This window comes from Chelonoidis abingdonii, chromosome 3 (genome assembly GCF_003597395.2).
Source record: "Chelonoidis abingdonii isolate Lonesome George chromosome 3, CheloAbing_2.0, whole genome shotgun sequence".
In the NCBI taxonomy this organism is placed as follows: Eukaryota; Metazoa; Chordata; order Testudines; family Testudinidae; genus Chelonoidis; species Chelonoidis abingdonii.
The window spans coordinates 168,802,222-168,827,750 of record NC_133771.1 but is presented as its reverse complement, the minus strand read 5'-3'; the positions used below and the strand labels follow the sequence as shown (position 1 = coordinate 168,827,750).

At 44.5% G+C, this 25,529-nt stretch overlaps 1 protein-coding gene across 1 annotated transcript in view; it reads right to left on the bottom strand.

The window, feature by feature from the left end:
• Positions 1–25,529, bottom strand: part of PTPN14 (protein tyrosine phosphatase non-receptor type 14) — a 190,389-nt gene that overhangs the window by 25,542 nt on the left and 139,318 nt on the right. The window contains exons 8-14 of the mRNA XM_032771245.2: positions 22,879–22,967; positions 20,284–20,371; positions 19,476–19,558; positions 16,535–16,592; positions 12,924–13,002; positions 9,434–10,914; positions 4,731–4,874 (exon numbers count right to left, since the gene is read on the bottom strand). Coding sequence (XP_032627136.1) covers positions 4,731–4,874; positions 9,434–10,914; positions 12,924–13,002; positions 16,535–16,592; positions 19,476–19,558; positions 20,284–20,371; positions 22,879–22,967 — 2,022 coding nt within the window. The remainder of the gene's footprint in view (positions 1–4,730; positions 4,875–9,433; positions 10,915–12,923; positions 13,003–16,534; positions 16,593–19,475; positions 19,559–20,283; positions 20,372–22,878; positions 22,968–25,529) is intronic.

The window sequence follows — 25,529 nt, the reverse complement described above, 5'->3', positions numbered from 1 at the left end:
TAAACTGGAGGAAGCGTCTGTGTCCCTTGAAGACGACGATGTGGAAGTATGCATCTTTCAGACTGAGGGCAGCGTACCAGTCTCCTGGATCCAGGGAGACCATACAGAACTTCAGTTTTGCTAAACAGCGGTTCAAGTATGCAGGTCTAGTATGGGACACAGACTGTCCTTGGCCTTGGGGATTAAAAAGTATTGGGAATAGAACGCCTTGTTCCTGTACTCCACAGGAGCCACCTCTACCACACCCAACTGTAGTAGACCCTCTACCTCCTGAACGAGAAGATTCTCATGAGCGGGTCCCTGAGGAGGGGGAGGGAAGGGGCAGTAGAAAGTAACTGAAGGATGTAACCCTGCGCCACCGTATTGAGGATCCATCGGTCCTATGTTATAGGGAGGAAGGAAGAAAGGCGGTTGGCAAACAGAGGGGAGGAAGGATCTGGGGATCAGTGCGGTAGGTCACCCTCGGGCGTACCTTCAAAACAGGCGCTTGCCCATCTGCTTACTGCAGGTCAAGCCCTCCTGTGATGTGGATGGGAGTTGGTGGCCAGGCACCTCTTGTAGCCCCTGGATCTTTTGTGAGGAGGCTCCTGGCGAGGGTGGCTCTCCTGGTTCTGAGGTTGCTGTGGCTTAAACCGCTTGCGGGCAGGGTCGGGGACCTACAGGCCCAGTGTTTTTAGGGTTGTACGGGAACCTTTCAGCCATGGAGTTTAATGTCTGCCTGTTCTGCGAACAGAGCATGCCTGTCAAAAGGGAGGTCTTGCATTGACTGCTGAGCCTCCAAGGAAAGACCAGAGAGGAGCAGACAGGAAGCCCTGCACAACGAGATGGCTGATGCCAGGGTACGGGCGGCAGTGTCTGCATCATCCGATGCTGCCTGAAGAGCTCCTCTGGCTGCAGTTGAGCCCTCATCCAGGATTGCCCAGAACTCCTGCCTAGAAGCCTCAGGAAGGGTGCTCTCCAACCTGGTCACGGCCTGCCACATATTAAAATCACAGCGGCCTAGTAAGGCCTGATGGTTGGCAACCCGTACCTGTAGACTGGAGGATGAATAAACTTTACACCCAAAGAAGTCTAGTTGCCTTGAGTGTTTATTCTTAGGGATAGTCCCCGGTTGACCCTGTGTCTCCCTGTGGTTCACCGCCTCTACCACTAGGGAATTGGGAGCAGGGTGGGTATAAAGGTACTTGTGGCCCTTGGATGGCACAAAGTACTTGTGCTCCATCCTCTTGGAGATCGGAGGCAAGGAGGAGGGAGTCTGCCAGAGGACATTTGTAATTTTTATAAATTGGGGATGCATCAGTTGGAAGTAACAGAGGAGGAGAAGGACCTCGGAGTATTGATCATAGTATGACTATGAGCCGCCAATGTGATATGGCCATTAGAAAAGCTAATGCAGTTTTAGGATGCATCAGGTGAGGTATTTCCAGCAAAGATAAGGAGGTGTTAGTACTGTTATACAAGGCACTGGTGAGACATCATCTGGAATACTGTGTGCAGTTCTGGTCTCCCATGTTTAAGAAGGATAAATTCAAACTGGAACAGGTTCAGAGACGGGCTACTAGGATGATCCGAGGAATGGAAAACCTGTCTTATGAAAGGAGACTCAAAGAGCTTGGCTTGTTAGCCTAACCAAAAAGAAGGCTGAGGGGATATGGCTCTTTAATAAATAATCAGAGGAGTTATATAGAGAGGGAGAGGGATTATTTAGCTTAGTACCAATGTGGACACAAAAAACAAATGGATATAAACTGGACACTAGGCAAGTTTAGACTTGAAATTAGACGAAGGTTTCTAAACATCAGAGGAATATGAGTCTGGAAAAGCTTCAAGGGAGTAGTGGGGGCAAAGACACTCTGGCTATTAAGACTAAGCTGAAATAAGTTGTAGAGGGGATGGTAAGGGTAGCCTAATTCTGACAATTAATTCAAAGATCAATATGCCCAATTATCAGCAGGTAAGTAGGCCAGTTGGATCGGATGGGATGTTGGATGGGATGCGATCTGAGTTTACTAAGAGAAATTCTTTCCTTGGGTGCTGGCTGGTGAGTCTTGCTCACTGCTCAGGGTTTACGGATTCGCCAATATTGGGTCGGGAAGGAATTTCCTCCAGGGCAGATGGCAGGGGCCCGGAGGTTTTTTGCCTCCTCTCACATGGGAACAGTTGGTACACTTGGGAGAATCTCTGCAGCTTGAGGTCTTCAAACCACAATTTAAGGACTTCAATAACTCAGACATAGGTTAGGGGTTTGTTATAGAAGTGGATAGGTGAGATTGTATGGCCTGCATTGTGCAGGAGGTCAGACTAGATGATCATAATGGTCCCTTCTGACCTTAAAGTCTATGAGTCTATTTAGCGACCCCTCATGTAGGGGCAAAGCTAGCCTGGCCGGGGCCATGGGGCAGAGAACATTAAAGAGGGAGTCTGTGGGTTCCTCTAACTTCTCCACCTGGAGGCCCAGGTTGGTGGCAGCCCTCTAACAGCTCTTGATTCGCTTTAGCATCATCCCGTGCCACCGATGGAGGGGGCTCCACTATAGCCTAATCTGGAGACAAGAAGGAGGAAGCCAGTACCAAAGGGTCCTCTGCAACCATAGGTGGCCTGGTGGCTTGCTCGCCCACTTCCTCCTGTGCCTGCAGCCAAGGCCTCTTGGGCTGGAGGGGAGGTGAGAGAGGCCAGTAGCCAGTCTCTCTGAAGGTCCGGATACTGAGTGGGCGACCTGAGAGGGCTGAGTGAACCCCTATGGGTACCACTATGCTGACCATGCAGTCTGAGGCCATGGGCTCGGCTTCAGTGCCACTGACATAGTCTGCGCTGTAGGTGCTGGAGTCTGTCCTGCTGCTAGGGAACCTTGCTCTGAACCTGAGCCACAGCCCGAGTGGTCACTCCTCTGTGATCAAGATGGAGCTGATTGGTGGCTCTGTCCCGATCGGTACCAGTCGCCCTTCCCAAAGCTGGATCTGGCTGACCTCAACGAGTGTCTGGATCAGGGCCTTGGTGACTGGTGGCACTCGGCGGATCTGAGACGGCCCTAGCCTGGTGATCTACGTCTCATGCTTAACGAGCGGTACCAGGATGTGGAGCAGGAACTAGAGCAGGCTCGGCATTGTGAAGATGTATCTGTACATGGTGACGCTGCCCTGGGGGATTGATGATGGTCCGGGGAACGGTTCTGTCGGTCCCTCGACCTGTCCGTGGGGCGGTACCAGTGCCGGGAAGTTTCTGGGCACTGAATCCAGAGCTGACGAGGACCTCCGATGCTATCCGACCCCAAGCAGTGTGTCCTAGGTGGGGAGCGGGCTGGGATACACTGCTCAAGCTGAGCTGAGGCCCGGGATCCCCAAAGGGGTGAAGAGACAACTGAGACAGGGCCCTGGTCCACCCCAGACCTGTCCTTTTCCTTGTGGGAAGCTGGAGACCTTCCTCGCCCCGTCTTCCTAGGCTTCTTGACTGGAGCCATGGACGGAGACTGGTGCCGGCTCATAGACATTACCAGCAGGGCGCTGCGTCCCGAGGTTATGGTGCCCGAATGAGAGCACTGCTCTGGCATCAGGATAAGGGCAGACTCCATCAGGAGCGCCTTCAAACAAATCTCACGCTCCTTCTTCATCCTGGGCTTGATGGACTTGCAGATTTTACACTTATCACTAATGTGATTTTTGCTCAAGCACCGAAAACAACTATTACGTGGATCACCAATGGGCATGGGCCTTTTACAGCGATTGCAGGGTTTAAAGCCTGGGGACCAGGGCATGTTCCGTTCTGAGATGAAGTTCCTTTAGGGACCTAAGTCTCTAACTTAACGAATAGGTTGAACTAAACTGGAGCAAAACTACATACAGTAATATTTTCAAGAGGCAAATGAGTTTGAATGAACAAAAATCAACAGCTGTAGCTGAAGCAGCATCAGTTCCATGCACCATTGCTGGCAGCAAGAAGGAACTGAGGTTGGAGGGGGCTGGCAGTTGCCTATATGCTGCGGCATACGCGTGCCATTCCAGGGAGTGGCAGAGCCGATCCCTTACGGATACTGCTGAGGGAAAACCTTCCAGCACCGGTGCATATGGCGAGCACACACACCTAAGTTGAATGGATGTGAGCAATCACTCGAAGAACCACCTCTGATGTGTATCCGGGAGAAATGGGCTTACCATATGTAATTGCTGTCACTTGCTTGTATAGGGCACAAAATTCCATGCACAAAATCAGGAGGGAGGCCTCTTTGAACATCTGCCCCAATAGTCAATGGCAGCAGATATTTTAATTTTTTTTAATTGCATGCATGTGCATACACAGAAATGCACAGAGAAGTCTCTAAGAATGAATCTTTTTTGTCTCTTGGACTGCAACTAAGGCTCTTCTCAGCAACCTACATGCATCATTCAGCACCTTATGCTACAACAAAGAGTGACTGCTGTATCAACCTCCCTGGCCAAGAGAAGATGTGCAATATTTTAGATTTAGGGCTTGATCCTGTGAGACGCTGAACACGCCCTGAGGTGCTAAGCACCTTCAACTTCCACTGACTTCAGTGGGTGATGACGGCATTCAGAACCTCTTACAATTGTTCATCACCCAAATTTTTGGCCTCACCGAAGCAGTGACAATACCAAAAGACCTCCATCACAGATGGTGCTCTCAATGTGGCCATCAGCAATAGTTTTTTAAAACTTCAGACATGTACACTGTTAGAAACAATGGAATAAACAGCACTTTGTGAACCTCTCTCTTACCCTCTCATCCATTGGCACCTTGGCTACTTCATCCTGGCTATCCTCAGGCACTGGAACTCTAGCAACGGAGAGTCCATTTAACGCTGCCAACATCAAGGGCCTCTTCTGGGCCTCCAGGCCTGCCATCTTCTGCTTCTCTAGATTCTTTTGGCAAGAAAAGGCATGTTTTTTATCTCTGTGTTATCCATAATGCCAGTAAAACTCTGGAATGCTTTTTTAATCTCCAAAATCTGCAACTCTCTGGCCAAGGAATGCAGATCATCACCATTAGCAGAGTAAATTCAAATACAACCTCTGATTCTTCCTATTATTCCCCAGGGCCTACTCCTACAAGAGCACAGAATTTTAATTTCAAAGGAACAATCCAAAGGTAAAATATAGCTTACTTGCTATCAAAAGACTTGCAAATACAAATCTTGGGTATCCTTTCTGTAATGGTAAATTGCTAGCAGGACATAATCTCACGATGGCAATACTTATGCAAACATATCCTATACTTGTTTTAAACAGTGTTCAATTTCATTTACTGTGGCAGAAAACCATGAAAAATCTATACTGCTTGCCCCACTGCACATTTTATCTTTGCTGGGGTGTTTGTTTAATGTTTAGAATGGGAAATACTTTGGTAAATTTAAACTACCGTGTTTGGTAAATGTCCAGCTGTTAATGGTGCCCACTGTGCGAAGAATGAGCTTATGGTGTTTAAAACCAGAGTTTAATACCATTCGATGTACAGAACTTGCTTTACATCATGTTTGTGTAGCACCCACACTGCTGTATAGAGCGTTTGAGTTTTAATTTCGTTCTGTGGCTAGTGGGAGGTGATACATCTAAGAGGTGGAGGGTCACAATTCTGGGAAGGCGAAGAGGGGGAAATATTTCATTTCATTCCCTTGGCGACTCTTCCCGCCTGGTTTTGGGGGGAAGCAATGCACAAAGGCTGTCTGGATCACAGCTGCTTTTGAAAACTGCTGTTACAGCAGGGTCCGAGCTCTCCTGCTGGAAAAGCACACCCCCCGGGCATACAGTAAATGGATTGTTTCTGGAACGGGCCAGCCTGCAAACTTTTCATTGCCATTAGGTACCTGGGCATAACTGCATAAAGATGCTCATGCTACTGGTGAAACTGGCAAAAATTAAACCCACGTTTTTACCAGATTTACAGACAGTTCAAGATCAAGTAATTTCGCCCAATTTCGGTTTGATTTTCTGCTATGGCAAAAGCTTCATAAAAATCGGCTGTCTTTAACCAAATAGAATGTCCCAAAGTGTAAAATGGTGAATTCTGTGCTTACGAGATCAGCCACAGCACCAAATTCACAAATGGTTAGCTGATAGTTTTCAGTGCCCGTAGTGAAAGAGGTAGAAATGTCACGTGATTCCTGAACTAGGCTGGAAACCATTTTAAAAGCAATTTGAGCATAAAAAAATAGAATAACCTCCCGCTTCCAAAAAGCAAATGCGCACATGGTGTTGATGGGGTGAACAAAGTTGATCTAATACTCATTGAATATCCAGAATAGAGGTTCTCAGTTTATTTTGCCACTCCTGGCTCCAATACCCAAAGCTTTTCTCTATCTTGCCCCACATCCCAGAATCCTCTGTGCCCAGTCTCACAATCCTTTGTCCTTCTTTGGACCCCCAAAAGTCCAAAATGCTGTAACACATGTGCACACACATACACACACATTAATTTGATTTGAATTCCTTGGGTTGTCTATAGCTAAGAAAGACAATTACACTCAATGCATGTCCCTTTGATCACTTCATATCTGAAAGAGATCAAAAAATGTAATTCAGATACTTTTACTGAATATATTCTGGGATGCTACACATTTAATAAGCCTTACTACTACTGCAGTATTTACATGTGAGAGGTTATGCTTCGCAAGCAGAAAGGTTAGAAATAACTTTTTTTTTTTTTTTTGGTTAAATAAAAGCTTAGATTCTGTAGGAAATAACACAACCTCTAGGATACAGCTTTGTGGTGCATCTTGAGACCTTGACCCCAAGAATCAGAACCAATGATCTAGGAAGTGACAATTTTCAGGATTTGAGAGATCCATTTTTGCATTTGTTCTAGCACAGAGGTGGGCAAACTATGGCCCGTGGACCACATACGGCCCATGGGACCCTCCTGCCCGGCCCCTGAGCTTCTGTCCCAGGAGGCTAGCCCCCAGCCCCTCCCCCGCTGTTTCCCCTTCCTGCCCCACCGCCAGCACAGTGCTCTGGGTGGTGGGGCTGCGAGCTCCTGGGGCAGTGCAGCTGCAAACCTGGGGCCTGATCCGGTGCTCTGTGCTGCGCAGTGGCATGGCTGGCTCCAGCTGGGCGGCGCAACTCTAGTGCTGCCAGCCACCGGTGCTCCAGGCAATGTGGTAAGGGAGCGGGGTGGGGTGGGGTGTGTGGATAGAGTATCAGGGGAGTTCAGGGTGGTGGTCAGGGGTGCAGATAGGGATTGGGGTGATCAGAGGGTGGGGAACAGGAGGGTTGAAGGGGGCAGGGGTCTCGAGAGGGCAGTCAGGAAGGAGAGGGGGGATTGGATGGGGCCACGGAGGTCACTTAGGGGCAGGGGTTCCGGTGATGGTCAGGGGACAGGGAGAAGGAGTGGTTGAATGGGGCAGGGGTCCCCGGGTGGCAGTCAGGAAGCGGGGGGTTGGATGGGGCAGCGGAGGGCAGCCAGGGGCAGGGATTTCAGGAGCAGTCTGGGACAAGGGGTGGTTTGATGGGGCAGGGGATCGGGCAGCAGTCAGGAATGAGAGGAGGGGGTGAATGGGGTGGTGGTGGGCAGTCGGGGGGGGCATTCCGGGGACAGGGAACAGCGGGAGGGCAGGGGTTGGATGGGGCAGGAGTCCCGAGGGAGGCCATCAGGGGGCGAGAAGCAGGAGGGGTCAGATAGGAGGCAGGACCAGGCCACATCTGGCTGTTTGAGGAGGCACAGCCTCTTCTACCCAGCCCTCCATACAATTTTGGAAACCCAATGCGGCCCTCAGGCCAAAAAGTTTGCCTGCCCCTGTTCTAGCAGAACTCAAAGGAAATAGAGGGCCTGTCAACTTTCAGACTAACAAATAATTTTGTTCTTGCTACTTCTAAATCATTACTTCAAATGCAAGAATCAGCAATAAATAAATGGCAGCTTTCTAAACAAGCTTAAAAAATCCCCCGGGGTATAGTGAAGTGTTTCATTCTAAATGTAGATATTAAGTAACCTCATTTTGTTTGCTGACTAATAGTCTTGCCGTGAAGAATATTAACAGCAAAGCTCATATTATTTTCTAAACACCCCCAGATCACTTGGACATCACATTAATGTAAATGGATTCAATGTTTCTTCTGCTCAAGGACCCATCCTGAAAAAGGGATATGTACTTCCCTAACTTGACTTCAACAGGAGTATTCACAGTTTATATAGTTAAGCCCATGACTAAGTCTTTATATTTTGATACGTTCCCTGCTATCATTTAGGTCTATGGAAGACCAGACTTTGTATTTGTCCATTTATTACATTATATTTTAGGGAACATATTATGTATTCCTACAACAAGCAGAAGAGATGGACACTCAATAATAGGTCTCTTCAAAAAGGCATGGCAGTAACGCAGGATGTCTAAATTAAGTTGTTAAAAAAATAGTTCACAGTTAGTCACTCTTATCAGTTTAATCTCTTTAAACACTCTGCTCGTCAGGTATGTGCATAACTCATTAACTAAGTGTTGTGGGCTAGTACGTTCATCTGAAAACTGCTGTAGCGTGCAGCTGTGCAGGAAAAAGCAGCTAGGTCAGCATCATCTGCTTGTTCTAGGAAAACTGAATGAGAATTTAAGGATTCACATTCCCCATACCTCAGGGAAAGAAAAAACAGCATCTCTACTTCCTCAAGTTAGCAGTATTGCTCCTTTGGTTGTGCAATAAGTCACTAGTTTAGAAAATCAGCAAGCCAAATTCTAGTGCCACCAAAGTTTACTCCTCATAAAACTCAAGTCTCATAAAATTGTAGGCTAAGCATATGCTACATCAATGTAAAAGCAGCAATTCTAAGTGATAAGCCATCTAAATGTCATGGATTGGATTCTCCACACTAACACTGCATATTATGCAGTGCTTTGCTTTATATCCCTGCAAAGTGGAGAGAATTTGGGTATGGCTACACTTGAAATTTCAAAGCATGTGAGTGTGGTCGGAGCGCCAGCGCTGGGAGAGAGCTCTCCCAGCACTGCACGTAAACCACATCCTCTATGGGTGTAGCGTGCAGCGCTGGGAGCCGCGCTTCCAGCGCTGCCGCCCTGATTACACTGAGGCTGTACAGCGTTGTATCTTGCAGTGCTCAGGGGGTGTTTTTTCAGACCCCTGAAAGCGAAAGTTGCAGCGCTGTAAAGTGCCAGTGTAGCCATACCCATACTACTGAACCTGAATTCTCCACTCGTACTGGTGATGGCATTGCAGACCCATTCAAATTACAGAGCTCTAAATGACTGCACAAGCAGCAAGGCAATGGAGAATCAGACCCTGCATTTTTTACTCACTCTTACCTTCCAGCTAATCCTATGACGGTCAAAAACTCTTTTTTCTGCATAAGGTTGTTTTACATTCCTCATTGTTTAGGCTGTAACAGTTTTCAGTTGTGCATTTTGGGATATTAAAAAACAAAACAAAACAGGTTGGTTCTTTGGTTCAAAGAAGCCTCGGCATTAGAGAAAGATACTTACCCTCATAATCATCTCTCTTTCTATAATGCTGTCCTCGATAGAAAACATTTCAGACACAGGCCTTTCCTTCACTGGTTCTTTCTTGACCCTCTCCTTTACACTCGTGAGGTCAGGCTCTGAGATAGACGGTCCAAGTGAGGACCCATTCATTGTCATTTGATCAGTCCGAGACACGCTAATGGCCTTGGTAGGCCCTGGCCTCATGGCCTTGGCCCTGGCTACAGCCACTGAAATGTTTACTTGGTCCTGCCTCAGGGCTCCATTGCTAACACTTTTCCTTGGCCCGGGATACTCAGGAGGAGGTTTATTTGGTATTCTAGCCAAAGCAGCTTGCAACTGAGCACTATATTCCACATTTTCATGGAGCGGTGCTATCTGTGACACTGATTCTGAAGCTTCTTCTTCACTTTCACTGCTGTGTATCAGCATTGTGGCACTCGAGAACGTCTTCTTGTGATGGTAGCAAGGGAGCTGCTGAACCGCATGTTCCATCTGCGCTGCCTCTTCTGGTTGCACCTGCTCTCGCAAGGTGTTTCTACGTGGCAGAGGGGCATTTAAAGTCTTTAAAGCCATAGCTTCTATACCACGTACCATATTGCTGATGACCTCCAAACTATGACGCTTGTTCAAAGCTGCATGATGCTTGGCTGCCATGAGGGGCTCGCTAACCTCCTGGAGTGACTGATGAACCACTGGCAAGCTGTCCTCTTGGAATGTCTTCACTGAGAGCTGGACCTTCCGAGTAACCAAATCAGGGCTACTGCCACTGACATATTTATGACGGTGGCTCGCTAGGTCAGGCGTGCTGGTGGCAGGACGTGGACGTGGATATGGAGGTGGTGGCCTGAAAAGATAGTTCTTTAACATATGGGCAGTACTATAGCTTTGACTGCCCTGCAGCTGCATGTTAGCCAGTTCTGGTGTGCTAACTGTGTGGGATATGGCACTGGCTGCTGCCTTATTCTGCACAGCATTATTAGGGTTCATTTGGTCAGATGGGGCAACAGGTTTGTTATAACCACCATGCGGCCCATAAGAAACAGTATAGGGATGTCTCTCTCGAATCTCAGGTTGACTGTAAACCAGGTCTTCTGGTTGGTTGTAAGCATGTGTATTTCCAATATTGAGGTTCCTTAAAGATTGACTTTGGCTATCCATGTGAATAACCCCTCTCTTCATTTGCCTCATGACAGTTTCATAGTCTGGCGTTGGCCTGTAGGATGGCACTATGATGGCACTATGTCTATGGCTGGGGATGTAGTCTGCTCTCATGATATCACTTCCTGGGATGCTGAGATTGGAGGACATTGGAGATGCCTGAACGAAGTTCTGTGAACGGTTGAGAGAGTTCATGCTGTGGGCACTGCACATACTGCCATTTGGCCCATTACCATTTAAGTAGCTGAAGTCCATGGGACACCTGTCCAAGCTGGTCTGAGATCTACAATAGAATGTTTCTTCATTTCCATGGAAAATGTTGTCTGTGTATGGTAGAGATAAAGAAACGGACACTTCAACAAACAAGGGCACATGCAATGTCATGATCCTCAAAACATTTCCTAAATAAAACCACCAAAACTTCAAATGCATTCTGAGCCAGTGATTAAGAGGCAGCCTTGTGTACATCTGTGCAGGAGGCGTGGTCTCAGGACTGGCCTTTCAGATTGTTTTGCCACTCCTGGACCCAATACCCCAAGCTTTTCTCTACCTTGCCTCACATTTCAGAATCCATTGTGCTCTTTCCGTCCCTGCTCCCCCAAAAGTCCAAAATGCTGTAATACACCTACACATTGTAGTTTGTTAATTGTGTCAGAAATAGGATCAAAACAAAACTCCAGATCCAAACACTCCTGCCATTTGGGAACATTTGGAGGTTGAACCCTGTCTGTATAATTGGCTGAACCTACGTTCTAGATCTAAATCATACCCAGGCTTTGAAACAGTTCAGATCCAGACCCTCTGGAAGGTTCTTAAGGCGGAGGAGGTAGTTGTGGAACTCTCTCTCCCCCCGTCCATCCATCTGCCTCTCAGCAGGTTCACAACTGTTATCTAAAGACATCCCACCATTGGCAGCACTAGACCCCAGAGCTACTGTACCACTGAATATTCCCTTAGGTCTCCTCTTGATGTACTGCCCTCCCCGCCCCAAGCAGGCAGAGATTGTGAAAGGGGGAAGAGGTTCCTCCAAGGCTGTAGCAGGTTCCTCAACATCAAACCAATCTGTTGTCTCCAGGACTCTAAGCAAGCCAAAACAGGCTGATCATGCCCCCGAGGAACCAAAACAGCCTACTGATCAGGTAACTGAAGCACAGAAATTAAATGATTCGGCAAGGTCACAAAGGGAGTTTGCAGCACAGGCAGGAATAAAAAAAAAATCAGATCTCGAATCACAGCTGATTGTATTAACCATAGGATTATCTTTTCTCCTAAATCTCATAGGACTCAGAAGGATGGCCACCTCCAATGATTCTGGTGTAAGCAATTGTCCAACATCACATGAGAAGTCTGTGGTAAGGTCCACTCCTGCTGCATCTCAGTCAATTCCTATGTACAGCCCCTGCCTAATTCATGACACACAATCGCTACGCTCAGATTCCATCATGCGTGACAATTGGCTAGGGCACTTCAGCTGTGTCTCTCACAGTATGCAGACATAGCTTTGCGAAAATCATTTCAAAAGAGAGTGTGGTTAAGTGAATGGGATGTGAGGCTGCCACATTAGAGGTCTGGGCTCTGTTTCCAGCTCTAATCGAAGTGACTTGGTGCAACATCTCCATCATCTTATCTAGTGAGAAATAATAGTTGTCTCTCCCTAGTGTAGAAGTGTGTCAATAACAATGCACAGAAACACAAAGAGATGTCAGCAGAACTTATGGTCTCCTCATGACCAGGCCACTGCACTAGGCTACAGGATATTTTGTGGAAATCTCTCTCTACACCTTAGATTCCAGCCATCATACTTTCCTCAGAGATCAATTCTGAGGCTAACCCTGCAGAGAGCCAAAAAATACAACTTTTTATTCACACACTTCTGAAGCTTGACCCTGGTGACAGGAACTAGAACAGAGAAAAGACCATCAAGTAATATATAGGCTATGTGGATCTACTCCCCCTTCACCTCCCCAGTTCTCACTGGATCTGCAGAAAAAAGCACTATAAGAAAGTTGCAATTTTAAAATCAGGCCATTTGGGGAGACTTGTAACTTGACAACTCCTTGACCAACTGACCCCAGACATGCCAACTGCACTGAACTGGCATGCCATATTCCAAGCCCATCTAATGGTGCGTGTGTATTTTAGGTAAGTTTGAAAATTGGGCTTTAAACAGAACCCTGCTGCAGCCTTAACTATGAAGTTATTGTGGAGGAGTGATACTAACTCCCATTTGACCAGGACTGCATTTTGGACATCAAGATCTGATGAACAAGAGCCCCTTTGCTGGCACATGAAGCTGAAGATCTCTGAAAGCAAAAAGGTACACTCTAAATACCTTGTGAGTTGTTTGTTTCAGTGTAGTGTTCTCCGCACTGGACATGCATAGGCGGCAGTATAAATGGGTGCTGTCTTGGCTGAAATAAAAAGAAACATGAATAACCTCAGCAAACTGGAGCTTTGCCACAGTTTTTGAAGATGAAGTGCCAAAGAAATTATTCTAGATTCTTTCCACAGTACAGAACCTTTCCTTACAGAGTTCTGCCTACGTGACTTAGGCGCCTACATCCCATTTATAAAAGTGACGTAGCTACTTAAGAGCCTGGTTCTTATTGAAAATCACTGGGACTTAAGCTCTCTAACACACGAGTCACTTTGGAAAATGGGATTAAGGCTCCTCGCTCACTTTACTTCTCAACATTTCACCCAGAGTCCTTGCCTCTGAATAGCCTAGAAACGAGGCTCTGACAAAAACAAGAGGAGACCAAAACACAAGGAGTAGTAGGTGCGAGACGAGGGCAAAGGCAATAGCAACATGAGGTGGCTCAGCAGAGTCTTGCAGTGTCCTGAATGCAGAATTTCAGAGGGCAAACCCCCAACTGATAAATATTGCAGTTAGCATTGTGATATGGTAGGAATCAGTGACAGGGATGCTTTAGCATTAAATCAATGCATTATTTAAAAGGTAATAATATAAAGCATGGATGATGTCATAATCAGCAGTTTTGTCCATGCATAAAGTGAAGTATTTGGAGGCTGGCACTCGGTTGTGGGCGTGATTAAGTTGAGAAGTTTATGGAAGCACACACTGGTGTGTTCAGAGAGAGGCAAACTGCCCTGACTTCTGAGCGAATATACCTGCAGAACCACCTCAGAGGCACCTGTCTCACAGGCTGGTGCCAGGAGAGCAAAATACTGACTGGGCCCATAGCTTCAAGGGGAGAAGAGGCACAAGGGCCAAGATGACAGCTAGCCACTGAATGGGCAAAAAAGAAACTGGGCTTGGCTTACACTTACATTTTGTATGGGATCGGGGGAATAGAAAAGAAGTGAAAGCGACTGTGATGAGGCGTATAAATCCTTGCATGCAATATGGCAGAGGAAAACAGGAAATGCTCCTGCTGGACCCAGTTACAGACGAGGGTGCTCCGAAGAGCATGGCTGTAGTCAGCAGAAGAATGGTTCTATTGGCAGCCTGAGAGGCAGAACTTAGTCTGGCAAGAACTGAAGGAACCTATGAAGGTCTGAGCCAGAAAAAAAAAGCCTTCACAGCGAAGAGAACGGGTCTCCTGCTAGGAATGTATCATATCTATTAGGAAACATAGGAAACAAGCTGAATCCCATGTTATTGTGGGACTGGTCTGCAAGGACTCTTCTGTTATTGGAAAAGCAGGACTTTTGTGAGATACCAGGCAAAACAGTCTACCCTGAAGTAGTTGGGGAGCAGCTTGAAGCCTGGAGGAGTCAGAAATCCAATTCAGCGATCACTGGGGCTGGGGGTAGGGGGGAGTGTGTGTTAAAAAACAAACCCACACAAGGGCCTCTTACAGGCCTTGTTACACCTACGTGAGAGTCATTGGAAGTTTGGCTAGCGTAAAGAGACTTTTGCCGAATGGAAATAAAAAAAGTACAAACTTAATGGGCCTGATTCTCATTTATCATCATATCATTAAGACCATGAATGAACAGTATAAAAGGGGCTTGAAGTAGATGTCAATGTAATTACGTTGCCAAAGCAAGGAGGCCTTAGTGTAAATCAGAATTCAGGCCATTTTGTCACATGTCAGAGACACACCACAGACTTCACTTCATTATCCCACTTGTGCCTACTGATTGATTCCAAGGCTACCATAAAAGACCAAGGAGTATGGATAGTACTGTCTAGAACTGCTGTATACAGCTCAAGGAGGCTGTATGCAAGGCTAATTACTTTAAAGAACAACTCCTCTAACAAGTGAGCAAAACTACTTTTAAAAAAAAGCGCATGAAGGTTCATTTGAACAGAGAGAAAACCCCTTTGTTTCTGAGAAGAGAGTCACCTATTCCTCTTCTCATTGCTCCCAATCCATTTTCTCATTTGCCAAAGGTTTACACATAGAATCTAAACAGAGGAGGCATGATTTGTTTTTCCTGTTAAAATATAGGCTTCCATTTTCCATATCTGATAGGAAGAGGGTCTTGTTTTCTTTGCAATAAAGATGAGGCTGATCAGATCATAAGGCATTCAAGGGCCCTTTCATTTCCTTACATTAGATATTTCACATGAGGGCTCACAAAGCAAATTAGCACATTATAAGAATTTTATGAAAATTATCTCTCATTTTTGTGAAAATTTCAATTAAAAAATACTGTCAAAAATTGTAAGCAGCTCTACTTAGTCGCATGGATTTACAAAAGAAAGAAAATATTGAATCACAGAATCATGTACTGATTATAAAAGTTTTACTCAGAAATATTAGGCACTTCACAGAAATACAAAACAAGATAAAGTTCCCACCACAAAGAGCTCTCAGTCTAAATGCAGACTTGACATCTTAGAGTAGGGGTAGGCAACCTATGGCATGTGCGCTGAAGGCGGCACACAAGCTGATTTTCAGTAGCACTCATGCTGCCTGGGTCCTGGCCACCGGTCTGGGGGGCGCTGCATTTTAATTTAATTTTAAATGAAGCTTCTTAAACATTTTAAAAACCTTATTTACTTTCAGAGGGGTAGCCATGTTAGTCTGGATCTGTAAAAGCAGCAGAGAATCCTGTGGCACCTTATAGACTAACAGACGTTTTGGGCGTGAGTTTCATGGGTGAATACCCACTTCGTCATTATGCATGTAGTGAAATTTCCAAGGGGCAGTGTAATATACATGCTAGCAAGCAAGCTAGAGAATAACGAGAGGTTAGATTCAATTCCGATTGCTAGCTTGCTAGCAATATATACCTGCCCCTGGAAGATTTCCAACTACATGCATCTGACGGAAGTGAGCGGTTATTGCCCGCGAAAGCTTCACGCCCCAAAACGTCTGTTAGCTTATAGGTGCCACAGGATTCTCTGCTTGCTTTTACATAACTTACGTTTACATACAACAATAGTTTAGTTATATATTATAGACTTAGAGAAAGAGACCTTCTAAAAACGTTAAAATGTATTACTGGCACGCGAAACCTTAAATTAGAGAGAATAAATGAAGACTCGGCACAGCACTTCTGAAAGGCTGCTGACCCCTGCCTTAGAGTGACAAAAAATAGAGGATGGAGGAAGGGTTCAGGGCAACACACTGTAAAATCATGCAGTGATTCAGTTTTGGCATATGTATGTTTTGAGGTTCCGTTATGTATACAGCAACAGATTTTTCAAACTCTAAAGAGTTTTCTTACCCTGCAGGACAAATCCCATTGAACATCACTGTATTTCTGCAGAAAAGATGTTCCATTTTTGCAGGACAAGTAGAAAGATTAAGGCCCCAAGGCTGTAATTGTTAGAATCAGTAGGAATAATACATTCTGTTTAAATTAACACACTTCCTGTAGGTGACATGGCATGAACGAGTTTCAAGAATGCCGATGTCTAGTCAATTAATATATCTGAACTTTAGAAAATGTCCCATCTCATGGATTGCTCCATCCCTGTAGCAGCAGTACCAGCATTATTATTGAAAACCCCACTATATTACATACCAAGGATGACCTACTCCAGGTGGGCCGCCGTCTGATAGGGGGAGGAGAACTTGACTGTCTGTGGGGAAAGATGGAGAGGGATATTAGGAACTGGTCTTACGATAAAATTTAAATTCTGATTCAAGACTGGCTGAGGAAAATAAGAGCCTGAGATACTGAAAGCTATTCCTTACTGATAGATAGATATATAAAATAAACAGATGGAAATAATTCAGTTCCTGCTCTAATGCCATCTGGTCATTATCCTATTTGGCCTAATTGGAAACAAGGGAAAGAAAATAAACTCTGGTTTTAAAATGAAAAATGTAAAAAGTAGAAGTCTCTTGAGGAAGCACGGGCCAGCTCTCAAGATACAGGTAAGAGAAAAAACAGTGACAGCATCTTAGAGAAGTCACAGCAAATCACTAAAAGACAATGCACACAGATCAAGAGAGGAAAGAGCGGCTGCAGGGCAATGCTAGCAGAGGTAGGTATAACGTTGGAGTAGCCAGATGTAGTGGGAATACTTTAAAAAGGAAGGGGAAAGAAAAGAAACACTGAGGAGTCAGAAATATAGTGCTCACGTGTAGAGAGGAAAGGTGGAATTTCTCTTCTTACAATTTCTGATCTGGTGAATGATGTTATGTGCGATTAGAGGAAATGCACACAGAGGAAATACAAACAACAACAGAGTCATTTGAACACAGAGGTTGGGAAAAGTGTTCGTTTAGAAAACACACTGCAATATGTTGCTTGCTATCAATACATCTAACTCTAACACAAATGGTGGTAGAAGAGGAGACTCCTGCAAGGACAAGACCAGTTAACTTAGTAACTGTATTTTAGTCTTATTTATTTCTCTCAGCAACTTCATTTTGCTACTTATTTTTATCTGAGGACAGAAAAATGCAAGTGTTTTTAGGATGTTATATATTTGAAGTGTGTATCTATACTGGACTTATGGTATCCGAGCACCTACCCCTCTATGTCAAGGGATAAATAACTTGAGCAAACACTACTGCTTATGAAGTCTGAATTTAAGCAGCCTTTACTGTAATAGAAGAATCTTCTGTGTTGACCCTGGTATATAGTTACAAAGTAGAAATATGCTCCTCTTCAGGATCTGCTCAAAGTTTTTTTCATAGAATCATAGAATATCAGGGTTGGAAGGGACTTCAGGAGGTCATCTAGTCCAACCTCCTGCTCAAATCAGGACTAATCTCCAACTAAATCATCCCAGCCAGGGCTCTGTCAAGCCTGACCGTAAAAACTTCTAAGGAAGGAGATTCCACCACCTCCCTAGGTAACCCATTCCAGTGCCTCCTAGTGAAAAAGCATTTCCTAATATCCAGCCTAAACCTTCCCCACTGCAACCTGAGACCGTTACTCCTTGTTCTTTCATCTGGTACCACTGAGAACAGTCTAGCTCCATCCTCTTTGGAATCCCCTTTGAGGTAGTTGAAAGCAGCTATCAAATCCCTCCTCATTCTTCTCTTCTGCAGACTAAATGATCCCAGTTCCCTCAGCCTCTCTTCATAAGTCATGTGCACCAGCCTCCTAATCATTTTTGTTGCCCTCCGCTGGACTCTTTCCAGTTTTTCCACATCCTTCCTGTAATGTGGGGCCCAAAACTGGACACAGTACTCCAGATGAGGCCTCACCAATGCTGAAAAGAGGGGGATGATCACGTCCCTCAATCTGCTGGCAATGCTCCTATTTATACAGCCCAAAATGCTGTTAGTCTTCTGAGCAACAAGGGCACACTGTTGTCTCGTATCCAGCTTCCTGTCCACTGTAACCCTGAGGTCCTTTTCTGCAGAACTGCTGCCTAGCCACTCGGTCCCTAGTCTGTAGCAGTGCATAGGATTCTTCTGTCCTGAGTGCCTTTTACATTGTTTTTTATTTTTCTAGAGGAGAGAATCAAAACCTTCCCTTTGAACTTGTTCCTCAAACTGTTCAAGACAAAATTAAATCCACAATGTTGCATTATGAAAGTGCAAACATATTTCAATCAATCAATAGGAAACATGTCCATCTCCCAAGAATAGTAGATAGCATTTGAAATATGATCAACTACAAGCTTTTTCTTTGGGTGATAAGGCAGTGGTCACATTTAGAAGTCCTTCCATGAGCCCTCCACTAACTTACCCCATTTTAAAATTTATTTTATGCTAGCGCACATGTACACACACTTCCCCACACACCTTCTAGTCTTTCCTTCCTTTACTTTGGCCCTCCGTTTTCCAACAGATGACAACACCCAACAGAACAGATGGATGTCCATCTGGGTAAACAGAACTATGATGATGATGATGGGAGCTTCTTTGCAGCTTTACAGTTAACTAGTCAATGTGTTGGATGTTTTACAGGGAATTCGCTCTGTGTGTGGCATTACTGTATAACCTAGCATTATTCAAAAAATGTCAAACTCTAAAATCACAGCTCTCCACTCCAGAAGGGGTAGATATATGCTGAAAGATATCTGAAGAAAATAAACGGCCCTTTGTGCCTACACTATACAACCTAAACTCCACCCATTCCTCTTTCATTAGGGTGAAATCCACCCTTGTGCAGAGGGCCTGCCAGGGCTGCCCAGAGGATTCAGGGAGCCCGTGGCAAAGCAATTTCGGGGGCCCCTTCCATTAAAAAAAGTTGCAATACTATAGAATACTATATTCTCATGGGGGCCCCTGCAGGGCCTGGGGCAAATTGCCCCACTTGTGATCCCTCCCCCCACCCCCAGGGCGGTCCTGGGGCCAGCTCAAGGCCTATGCATTACTAAGGGCTCAAAATAGACTTCAGTGGCACATAATGATACACAGGCCTCATATGGCACAGGAATTAGTCCTTTGCTATATCATGGTAAAAAGGGCAGAGGGTAAAGAGTAATTGACAGACAAGCTGAAAATCAGAGCACTTCCAATCAGTGTATTGCAAAAGAATCTGAAGTATGCATACTCACTCTGTGCAGATTTTATTCTGTTTATAAAACTTATGCCTTGCAGCAAACAGCCGTGAAATATATTTTGCATTTTCAATATCATCCTTTAAAACACAAGAAGAAAAATTGGAAAAGCCATCTGATTATTCACTCTGCTGCTGTTACAATGAATTGATTTCAGCAACCAAAAGAGTGTTCTAAAAAATTCAACAGTAATAATGCCTTTTAAGGGATGCCGCATACAAAGTCAGCTGTCAAGAACATATGCAGTACCCTCAAGCCTTGGACCACTGAAGTGCATCAGCATGTCTTTATATGCTGCCACTTCGCTGCTAATGACAGTGAAAAAACAAAAAGAACTGTTAGAGCCAGCTGTGTAATTTACACATCGGCCTGTGCTGGGGATCATGTGGAGTTGCAGTTTTCTCAGAGCACTGCACAGTCCCTCCTAGAGCTCCAGAGAGCAGGTATACAGGCTCCACCATTGCTCAGGCTGCTGCCGCTATGACAGCACAGTGTGGCAAAGGGCCATGGACATTTCATCCAAAAGACAGTCATGTCCACAGAGCTCCCAATAGGGTGGATTTCAGGCTGTCTAGAAGGTATTACATACATTGAAAAGTAAAAAAATAAAATGAGTTCACCCCCCAAATACAGGTGATGGGAATGTTGGAAAGGGTGAGCAGGTGACAGACTGAATTTGTGATTTCCATCCTTCAAATGCAGGGGAGTGAGGAAACACCTCTATTCAGACATTGGGACTTGAAGCTCAGTCTTTCTGATATATGGTACAGTTTTTCTGTTGATACTGTTTAGATACTTTGCTTACTGTGTGAAAGAGCACGGTTTCTTCTTTGTTGATCAACTCCACGATGATTGAAGACTTGTTATGTATTATATTCCCAATATCATTCCACCTGTAGAAAAGAAATGCTGCTGACTTTGCCAAGACACACAGGCAAACATTTCACAGACATGTTAGGAATGTATTAGTTTATGTGCAGGCTCATTTTATGTGAGAAATGCTAGCTGTTTGATGAAGAAACACAGCCAGCAAAAAAATCATGTGCTGTGATTAAAGAAAAAGCCACCCCCAAACACCCCTGATTTTAGAGTAAAACATTTCTTCTTCAAATACAGCAATGTTAAGGGTTACAATAAAATATACAATTGGAAACACATGAATCCTTAATTGTAAACTGAATTGCATCGTGTCACAATTTAACTATTATTTGACTGTGACTAGTTGGCAGGGAAATACGTACAGTTCTTGTTGGATTTTTTTTTCCCAAAACTGTTTCCAAATTTCCTAGATTGAGGCAGAGTCTATACCAGAAAATTAGGTTGCTTTAACTACGTTGGCTGGGGCGTGAAAAATCCATACCCTGCGCAGCATAGTTACACCAGTGTAAGTCCCCATGTAAACAGCAAGAGGTTGCCAGAAGAATTCTTCCATCAACCTAGCTACTGCCTCTCGGGGAGGTGGATTACCTACGCCAACAGGAAAATCCCTCCTGTCAGCATAGGTAGTGTTTACATTAAACCGCTACAATTTGTTAAATGTGCTTTGATCTAGTCCTTTTTGAAAAAAGACTAAAGTGCACTAATGAATTTTTAAGAAATGTCAGCAGGGTTCACACAGTTAGTTCACAGCAGGCTAGTCCAGGGTACGTTCACATATCAGTTCGCCACAGTGTTTGTGTAGATAAGCCCTTACCCATTAGTGTTTTTATACAAGCAAAAGATACCATGTTACTATTTTGTGTTTTATGCTCCTAATTTTTTTGCCATGTGTTTACTTATTCTTTCCTCTAGTGACTATCAGGTTGATTAAGATCAGTATTATGGTCTTTTTACAACTAGTTGTTGGCATTGTTTGTGTCCAACACGAAAATCATGTCCATCATGTGTCCCATGAAAACTTTTGGAATGGAAATGAAACAAAACAAACAAGGATACCAGCACTTTCTGAGGACATCTATACCTTTAAAAAAAAAATTAAAAAAAAAAAAATCTGAGAAGTGTCTCACTTTTGCAACCTACATTTTCAAGAAACCTTGGGAATGGCACAATTTAAAAGAAATCTACTCTGATTTCTTCATAAAACTACACACTCAAAAATGAAAGATACATGAAAAATGCAAAAACAGATGGGAATCTTGATGATGCTGGAAAAAAATAATCTAAGCTCTTTAAAATAAATGCTACAGTCTTTGAAAAAAGCTCCAACCACTGGCTAAAAACTACAGTGTGACTCATTAAAACATCTGTTTTACTATGAGTGCTATACAAACATTCACACACCAAGAGCGTTGGTCAGAAACAATCTCACAGATTGTGGTTTATCATTCTAAGATAACAATGAAATAAACAAAAATAACCCATGAAACCACACAAACAATAAAAAAGGGGGGATGGGAGGCGAGGGATGAAATCCTGGCTCCACTGAAATCAATGGGAATTTTGCCACGGTTTCCAAAGGGACAAAGATTTGACTCAAAGCTTTTTGCTACATTTTTTTTTGATAGAGTAATAAAGATTTATTTTTATAGAATAACAAAGAAACAAAATTTAAACAATAATTGGAATTGATAAAACAATCCTTTGCCCAGACGCTCATATTTTGCACTACCAATACTGGGTAATCCCACAATGAGAAAAACAAGGGGCAAATTTAAACTCAGATATCGCTTTACCAGAGTCTGATCTCAGAAACTCTTTATCTGAAGGCTGCTCAGTGTCGTAGGCAAAATGAGTTAGTTTCTCATGGGTAGAGGTTATATGATTATTTAGCTCCATAAATAAGCACAGTGCCACACACATAAAGAAAAGACAATAGTCAAGAAGTTAGAAAATGAGCCTAAAATTCAGTTCCTTTATCCTTATTGAGACACTGAAATAAGTGACCTGATTTTGGGGTGCTGGGACAATGTGTTTAGTGGGGGTGCTGAAGCCATTGAACCCAACTGTAAACCCTGCATATAGTGGAAATCACTTCCAGCCAGGGGGTACTCCAGCACCCCTAGTTCCAGCACCTATGGAAGTGGTGTGCACCTAGCAGTCCCCACTGAAGTCGAACATATTTGCTTTCAGCTCCAAGAAAATAAGTGATTTAAGCACAAACTGACCCTAGAGAGGCAAGAGGAGAAAAGGCATCAAAACCCCATAAGCAACTCAAGTGTGCATGATAGCCTTGTCTCTCTAGGCATCAACTCCATTCCCAGTCATCTATCACAGACTATCCTTTACTGCATAGACTTTTATGGCCAAGAAGCCAATCCTGAAAATCCTTACTCATGTCAGTACTCCTTTACTCACAGAAATAGTCCCACTGAAGCCACACGTGATGCCTAAGTCATTGGGAAAAAAGCACAGCTTCTTATAAAAGGAATTCACGTTAAAAGCACAAGTCTCTTGATGGTACCTGTATATCGCTGTTGGCCTTCCAATTCTATTTTTTATGAAGATTCCCATGAAGAAAATACCTAGATGCATATCATTTCCATGATTGTCCTGCACAAAAACCACATAAACATTTAGTTAATTAATACAGAAACCAGTTTTACATGAAGAATGCCCAAGGAACTACAATAAAATGTTTAAATCAAAATCATCCCCTAAGATATACAGCACATCAGGCATTCAGGAGTCTGTCTGAAGTTTAACTAACCAAAAAACACCCAGTCTGCATAGCGATTGTTTTCTTATTTACAAGGTATTTACACAGTAATTCAAAATAAATGTCATATGAATATAAGCCACGTCGCTAAAAGGATTACTGTATGGAGCAACACAAGGGAAATTAGTATGCTCTAGTGGAATAAATACTAGACAGAGTCTGAAATTCCTGCATTTTAATTCATACGATATGGATTTGGACCATTCACTCGACCTTATGGAGCCAGATTTTCAGACTAGTCTTAAATAGGCCTCCATTTTGATAGGTGCAAATACCCGGGGACACAGTTTAGGTAGCTTAGATGTTTGATCTGTGGATACAATCTAGTACTCAGACATTTAAATGATAAACTGCATCCCAAAAGAATTATTTTTACTATCTGTGGATGCAGAACAGGATATCTGTATTTGCAAATCTGGTCCTCTGTGACTCAGTTTGCCCTTCTCTAAAAGAAATAAGACTTACCTGCCTCACAGGGCTATTTATACTGTGCTTCTAAGATGTAAACCACTGTGTAAATACAAAGAATTATTTTTACAATAAGTAATATTACCTTCATTCACTGAAGATAACATGAATTCAGTTCTTTGAAAAACAAAGTAACATTTTTGTTTTTCCTATTTTGTACAGAATAGGCACTTTGGCTTCTTATTTAACACGGCGCAGAATGGCATGCAATAGCCAAACAGGGACATCCCATATACAAAACCTGAAAAAATTCACTTGCTAGTGTGAGTGGGAAGCTATCCCTGGAGGGGGCTGGTGCTTACGCCAACACATATCTGAAGATTTTACAAAAAGAAATTTGTCTATAGCTCTTCTGACTGCCAAGAGATAAATCCAAACATGAGCCAAATGTAAACTGATGCAGTGTTGTCTTCCTGAGTCTGTAGGCAGGTAGTCCAAGTGTTTCAGCTGCTGCTTACTGGTTTGCAAAGCTTCAGCACATGACGTTAATAAGACTTTCAGTGATGGGTGGGCCACAGTGACACTATCACTCTGCTGCTGCTATGGGAGAATTCTATGAGGTGCAACTCAGGCAGGCATGGCTGAGACATGCACAGTATTTGGGCCAAAGGGACCAAAACAGATAGAAGGGGAAGGAAGAGAGGAGACTTCCTTCTGTTCACCAGCACCCTCACACCATTCAGGACATACTGGAAAAGAGATGGAGGGTGGACTTCCCTCTCTCTTCACTGACTGCTTGTAGTGGGGCAGCTGCCCCATTCCTGGAGAACAGGGGTTAAAACAGCCAAGCTAGGCTGACTGGGGAAGCAGCCACAGCTATGGCCAGCTGAGTTAGGGCCCAGCTGGCCCTGATAAGAGGGCTGTGGGAAAGAAGCTGGAGGAGTCCCTCTCTAGCGGTAGAGAGAGAAGGACCTGGCTGCCTGGGAGTTCAGAGTACCAGGAGTAGAGGAGGGCTGGGGAAAGGCAAGAGGAGCTGGGGAGCTCCAGCTTGGCGTATCACCAGGCCTTGCTAAAGGCCAAAGCAGGTACAGAGGTTGCAGAGGTGACGCCTGGGCTTAGGCAGAGGCAGCTGGCCCTAACCCCTTGCCAATGATGAGTGGCCATTACAGACTGCAGTCTGCCCCAGTGAGCAGGGGCTAGATGATGACTGGCAGTAGCCACTGAGGCAAGGTGAGTTTAGAGAGTTGGGGGTTCCCCAAGGAGAGGAGACCCAGAGTGTGGGGGTACTGCTGGGGCAGAACCCTGAGGAAAAGGGCACCGGAGTCCGGGATGGACATGGGACCAGCGGCAGGCGAGACACCAGCCTGCAGAGGGCGTTCCATACATGGGAAAACAGCTAATTCCCAGGACAACCAGCAGAAGGTGCCACGCCAGTGAGTCTTGCTTCACTACACTGCTGTTTTGCGAACAGAGAGAATCCTGTATCCCTTCCAGCTTCTGGAGAGCGGTGAAGCTTCAAATTTATCAGATGCCTAGTACCAACAGGGTGATACAAAATGATTAATTCCCTTGGGAGTGTCCAAGACAACACCCTGTTAGAAATCCTAGCTACCTTCTCATTCTCCGGCTCTGTGGATGAGCAGGCATCTAGACTTTGTCTGAAAGGTTCACTGGTAGTGTGTCCCATGCGTGCATTTTGTATTTATTTCTAGCTAGCAAGGGTTAATCCCCCAGTAAGTATATGTCTGGTACATTTTTCAAGCCCTGTACATGCACTGATTCCTAATGCTGTATACACCAGAATTCTTCAAATTATACTCCAAATCTGCTGTGGTTTGGATGTTCTCTGCTTAATCATGGGAAGAGTTGTAATAAGCAAAGAGATGGTGAAGATTTTTTTTTTTTAAATTTTAAAGGGGAGGGAATGAAGGAATAAAGGAAGGGAAAAAGGAATCAGCTCTTGAATGCCCATCTCCAAAAGACAACTT